Source organism: Alligator sinensis, unplaced genomic scaffold (assembly GCF_000455745.1).
Source record: "Alligator sinensis unplaced genomic scaffold, ASM45574v1 scaffold686_1, whole genome shotgun sequence".
NCBI lineage: Eukaryota > Metazoa > Chordata > Crocodylia > Alligatoridae > Alligator > Alligator sinensis.
Window position 1 is genome coordinate 344,937 of NW_005842760.1, and position 6,104 is coordinate 351,040.

The window sequence follows — 6,104 nt, forward strand, 5'->3', positions numbered from 1 at the left end:
TGACCAGAGTCTCTTCAGGAAAATTCTCCAATCTGAATCTTTGGGTTCTTCCTTAGTGTCACCAGGACAAAAAAGGAAGCTTCCTCCACTTACCACTAAATGTTCTCTTCTAAAGTAGAGCTCGGCTGCCCAGGTGGTTTCCTCTTTCTAGGTCCATTAAGAACAGAGGTCTGGAGGAAATGTACAAGAGATCAAGGTGCACACCATTGTAGAAAATATCAAACATTGTTCATAGGCTTCTCTCCAAACCTTTGTATAAAGTTAGAGCATATTGTTGAGCCTGCAGATCCATGCCCACTACTGCCTCCCCCACCCCTGGTGAGTATCGCAGAACTGGCACGTGTGGCTGCCTGATCCCAAAACAGGGCATACTGTTATAGGGTAATACAGGGTAATAATGCAAACTTCAGACTCCTGTCATTTTAGATTTAGGGGTTGACATTAATGCAGACTAGTGTTACTGCTTTAAACTACACAGCAGTGACTCCATTATGCCTCAAACTCTACTTGTATGAAGGCACTTCAGTCTTTCACAGTTGATCATACACTGTACCAGAGCATGCTTGAGCGCTGTCCTGTTCGTTATGTAGTAAGTACTTGCCTAGTGACAGATTTCCTGCTTCTTGAATTCAGATTTATGCAAAGGGGTGAGGCCTACGTCATGCTGAGCTGATAGAGCCCCAGCACTATCTCACTTCTACAGACATTTGATAAAATCAGGAACTTCGGATACAAGTAGGAAAGGACCTCACCTCAGAACCTATTAGAGAAAAGTATGAAAATGTGGTAGGGCCTTTCTCCCATCCTGAGATCCATCACAGTACGGGGACTTCAAGGAGTCCAAGGATCTCATTTTTGTTGTATTTTTTGTTTGATGTGATTTTTAAAGTCAGTTTTCTGGATGTTTGAAAATTGAAGTCAGAACATTCGCTAAGAAGTTGGCTGAATGTTGCAAGCTTGCAAAATGGAAGGATTCCCCCTCATTCCCCCTGTGAGTATCTGGGATTAATTCCAATTAGGGCTCGGCTCATTGGGTTCAGCGACAAAAGGCAAACCAAACTTGGATTTACGACTTGAAAATGCCTCTTTTTCTTTGTGTGAATAATGCCTGGAAGTCAATATATAAGCTGGTGACAAGTTTTCTAATGAATGGGAAGCTAATGTTTCCTCTCTGAACTTTTACAGTTGGTTTCATACACTAATCTTATATTTTATTTTATTAGTGTAACAAGCCAGGAAGACTTTTCTCCAAAGCTGACTGTGTGATATAAAAATAGGTTTTGTTTGAGGTTATAATTATTCATAAACAGATATTTCAATGTGCTTTTAAATATTTAAAATATTTGCCAGACAGCGAGAGAAAAGTGGACAAATGCTGATTTTATATTTTGGAAAATTCAAGGCTGTGTATTATTTGTAGAGACAGAAGTCTGACTTCTAGATTCAGCCTTTCTAGATCTTCTGTTGTACCTTCACATTTTTGATTGTTAGGTTAAGTAAAAGTAGAATTTGTGCTTGGGGTAATCTCAAATTGCTGCTTTGCCCCATCCCATTGTGTTAAGCAGAGCTGAACATTTTTCTGTTTGGACTATAAAAATGTCAAATGGACTGCTCAGAATTAAACTGTCAATTAATTCCCTCATTTTTTTCCAAAGTTGCACCTTTTTCATGTATGATTATATGAACTTTTCTCTCCTTTTTTCCTTTAAGTTTTGTTATATTGTCAATGTTATTTTCAAATTATTTGGGGAAGCGTACTTTGTTAAGAAAATTGTCTCACTAATCTCCAATTAAAAATATCAGCTTTGTAATGAGAAGTCTGTAAAGTGGAATGGGTAGGTGGTGGCCCTGGGTAAACTGGTTGACTCTGCAGAAGTTCCAGAGAAGTCAGCTTTTACTTTGGAAGGGAATTTTACTTTGTATTTTATTTGGTAGATACTTTACTGTAAGTGCCATGTGTACTTCGGAGATACAGTGAAGTCCCAGAGTCACTCTAGTAAGATTTGTAACATGCTTCCCTTAAGGAAAGCTAAAGCCGTCTCTTTCCTACCCTTCCAAAAGGTAACTCTTTTAATTGCTTCTAGCTGTTGGCATCCATGATGATGTCAAAATATTTGTGACTGCAACAGGACCTTTTCTGCACCTGCTGTGGCAGCATTTTTCGGACTGGAGCCCCGAGGTCCATTAGCAGCTTTAAAGTGGAAGCCCATAAAATTCTATTTTTTACTGCACCCTGTTGCCAGCATCATAGTCCAGTGTTTCTGTGTGTGAATTTGTCAGAAAAACAATTTGAAAAGGAATTGAGTGAATAAAATATTTCAATTTCTGTCGCTCTCTATAAAGTAATTTCTAGGCTTTTTTTCAGGTCATTTAATAATTGTACATTCTCTCATTAATACTGCCACAAAAATGACCCAAATCTAAATAAGAGGGTTCTCCTGTCTAATCTAAGATCTCATTCACCTGTAACAGATTTTCTCTGGAGTCTTTCTTGTATTCTCAAATCCCCATGTGTGGATGAAGTGAAATTCTAACACCGTCAGGCCATAATTCTAACTTTCTTTGTTAATCTTTTCAGATGAGAATGTTATCTATAAGCCTGTCCAGGGGGAGGATTTGTAGTGAAAGTGGCTTCATATCTTACTGAAACACTTGACAGAAAAATTATTTTTTTATATATAGGCGATTAAAATGCTCAAAAAAGGGGGAACTCTGCATTTTTCTACGTTTTTTAAACCTGTTTTGAATTACATTGTTTTGGGCAGCAAAAATTTAAGCCCACATGGCAACACTATAAATAGCTGTGCCCACTGGGGCTGTTCTTGGGGACAGAAATTAGCCTGTTTGTGGAAACTAGAGGGTTTCTGTGAAATGACACTTCAACACTTCCCTCTTCTGCCCCTCCTCTTTCAGTTGAAGATAGGGCTGTAACTGTCTCCCCTCTTGATTCTGCAAGAAAACTATTAGCCTCAGTCTGGAAAATGCTGGTTGAAATTGTTTTAAAAGTTACCTCTCTTTGATGGTTAAACAATTAATGGGAGACACAGCGGGAAGAATCAAACTAGTGTCCTCCAGTACATTAGAGGATTCAGCCGTTTTAATACTAAGGCAGAAATCCCTAAAAGGTCAATCCTTTTTCTTTAGATACGGTCAATCCTTTTTCTCTAGATACCCAAGCCATAAGCAGCCACCTACAGTCAGCAGTTTTGCTGTGATTTTTTTTTGAGAGACAGAGTAAGAAAAACCTTCAGATACAGCTGTTCAGCAAAACTGCATTTCCAGTGTAGGATGGCCTAAAGGATAATTTCTCATCCTTTTTAGAAAAAGTCTATTCTATATTTTTCCAAGCAAATAAAGCTGGTGTTGGCCATAAAACATGTCTCAGCTTCAAATCGTGAAAAGTTGGGTATTTCTGCATCACTTACCAATGAATAGTTATGTCATGATAAAGAATAAATAAACCAGAATTCAGTTAATTTATAAACTGCTAAAATCATCTGACAAAATCTTAGTCACAGGAAAGAATATTCAGGTTATCTTTGGTATGCAGTTGCATCCCTTCAATTGGACCCTTCTCACTGATACCCAGTGACCTCCATCTAAACAGCTTTCCTGTTATTACAACAATTTTATCTAGGTTCGCAGAGTGAAGGGATAAAGTGGAGCAACTTTCCCTTTAATAATAGCAGTGGCATATGCAGATTTATGCATTTTCTGAACATTTGTTTGTGACAGGAAGATGGTCTTGGGTAGAAAAGGAGAGCTTCAGATGCTCATTGGTTTCTGAAAAAACTTCCTGTCACTCTTTCTCATAGGTTATGGAATTATCATAATCCACATAAACTAAAATTAGTTACGTGACTACCTGACTACAGTCTCCTGACTACAGTCTAACACATGCCTTTTTTTGGTTCCGGTCTGGAGAAAATTGTCAAATCAATGCTTGTAATGGAATAAATAATGACTTAAAGCAAGCTGGTGAAATGTGTGGCTGTGTGGGTGGGGGGGTTCCAGAGGTAGGCTAGCTCACGGTGGGTATTTGTGGGGAGGCCAAGTTGCCACAGCAGGACATGGTGGGCCTAAAGGGGAAGGAGGTTCAGTGAAAACTCTTATATTTTCCTAACAACAGAAAAATATATATTCTAATGAAGCTTAAAGCAAAAACTAAACTGAGGTTTAGGGAGGGATCTTTGAGATGTTTTCTTCGAAGGATAAATAAATCTTCCAATCTTTTCTGTATGATACAGATCATCAAATATAATCTTAGTACACAAAAGGCAAAAAAGTCTTTTCATTTATTGTAGAATGTCATCTATCCTTTATCCCAGCCATGCAGATAAGGTATCCACAATGAAAAGTGGTTAATATTAAGTACCTTGTCGGGCAGATTATTACAGAATACATGAGATAAAAGATTAATAGTGATATTTGTCTTGGTCCAAGGAATGAGCAATCAGGAAGGAAACTCAAGGCAGGAAGTCTTACTAACCACAAGGAAGAGAAACTAAGGGCCACACTTTCAAAATAGGATGTCCTAAAGTCAGGCTTCTAAATCCATAATTAGGCACCTAAATAAAAGCAGCCCGATACTCAGTGATGATGTGCATGCACAGTACCTTTCAAATCAGTTAGCATCAGTGCTGTAGCAATTAAGTTTGGCACCCGGGGCAAAGCCCACAGTGGCAGCCTGCCCTCGCCCCATGCACAGATCCAGGGGACACATGGCACCCCATGCTTGCCCGAGGGTGCACACAGTGGTGGGAGCCCCCTACCCCCATCTCCATGGCCCTCCAAATGAGCCGCTTGCAGCTCCATCCCGTCTCCCGCCCCAGCTGGGCACACCTCTTGGAGTCCCTTCAGCGCCCAGGGCAGTCACCCCGCTTGCTTCCCACCTTGCTACGACCCTGGTTAGCATAGTAACTGAAAAATATGTTGGTTTTATTTAGGTACCTAACTTCTAAGCACTGAGTTTTTGTAATTTCTGTGAGTCTGTCATCAGAGTCTTCCTATTATTCTGATTTCTCTCTTATCTGTTTTTAATTTCTCTCTTATCTGTTTTACTCCTACTTTATTTCTTTCTTGGATTTCAATTGACTGCATCTTGAGAATCACTACAGCTAGAACTACTGGTAGATGACACATCTTAACTTGTACCATTAGCTTTCAGAAGATATAAATAATTAATTCCTAAGTCTAAGTGTTTGAGAGATTACTGGCTCTCAAAAACCGCACTAAAACTGAAATGGCAGAATATGGAAAATCTGCTACCTGATGATTTCTTTTCTGAGTCCTACCTTTTCCTTTGTCCAAGATATATGGCCAGTACCAATCTTCCTCAATTATAGATGGTAGCTCAGACTTGTCCACATGAGTCTGGAGTTTCCTTGGATCCTCTTCCTTGGGAGAGGTCAGTCCCAGAACAGAACAGAAATCATCAGGTAACAAACTGTGTTTCCATTCTCACTTCACTTGCTATTGTGGGGTATAACAAGCAGAAAGGAAAATTATTATGGAAGAAGAATCAACAAGGAAATAGAAATGTTCTCTACCTTACCTGAAATTAGTAGTGGCATCTCTATTTTGGGGCCTCTGTTTAGTCCTTCTTACCAAAGGATTTTTCTGTAGAGAAGTGATAGTAAAGCTTGTAAAGCATTATAATTTCTTTTTTTATGACCTAGGAGGCTGCCCTTTCTGCCCAGGATGCTACTTTTAACATTGTTGAGTAGGTTATAACTTCTGAAATTTGTTTACCTGTGTCTAAATATGTTGTAATGGTACAGCATTTAGCTTTTGAGGATTTGACAACTCTTAAGTCTCAAGTAATTGGAGTAAGAGGAAACAAAGATATTTAACTGAAATAATTGGTATAATTTTTAGTATTCCAATAGAATTTCTTATGGTTAGAATGTGATATGTTTTCACTCGGAAAAAAATGAGTACTGGTTACTCAGATGACTCAGATAAAAAGAAGCTGTATGGTTCACATAAAGCTAGATATTTCTTTTTTTTTTCTTGCTGATATGATTGTTGCCAGGAAGTATGAATTTATAGAAAGGAAACACGGGGAGTTAAACTGCAGAGAAAGTGAAAGCTAGACCCCCCCC

General features: G+C 38.8%; 1 protein-coding gene across 2 annotated transcripts in view; it reads left to right on the forward strand.

Annotated features, from left to right (window-relative positions):
- Positions 1-718: 718 nt before the first annotated feature.
- Positions 719-6,104, forward strand: part of SPI1 (Spi-1 proto-oncogene) — a 23,277-nt gene continuing 17,891 nt past the window's right edge. The window contains exon 1 of one of the 2 annotated variants that reach the window (XM_006034649.3): positions 719-991. In XM_006034649.3, the coding sequence (XP_006034711.1) occupies positions 947-991 (45 nt within the window). In that variant the 5' untranslated portion in view covers positions 719-946. The remainder of the gene's footprint in view (positions 992-6,104) is intronic. The other variant, XM_006034650.3, reaches the window with a different exon arrangement.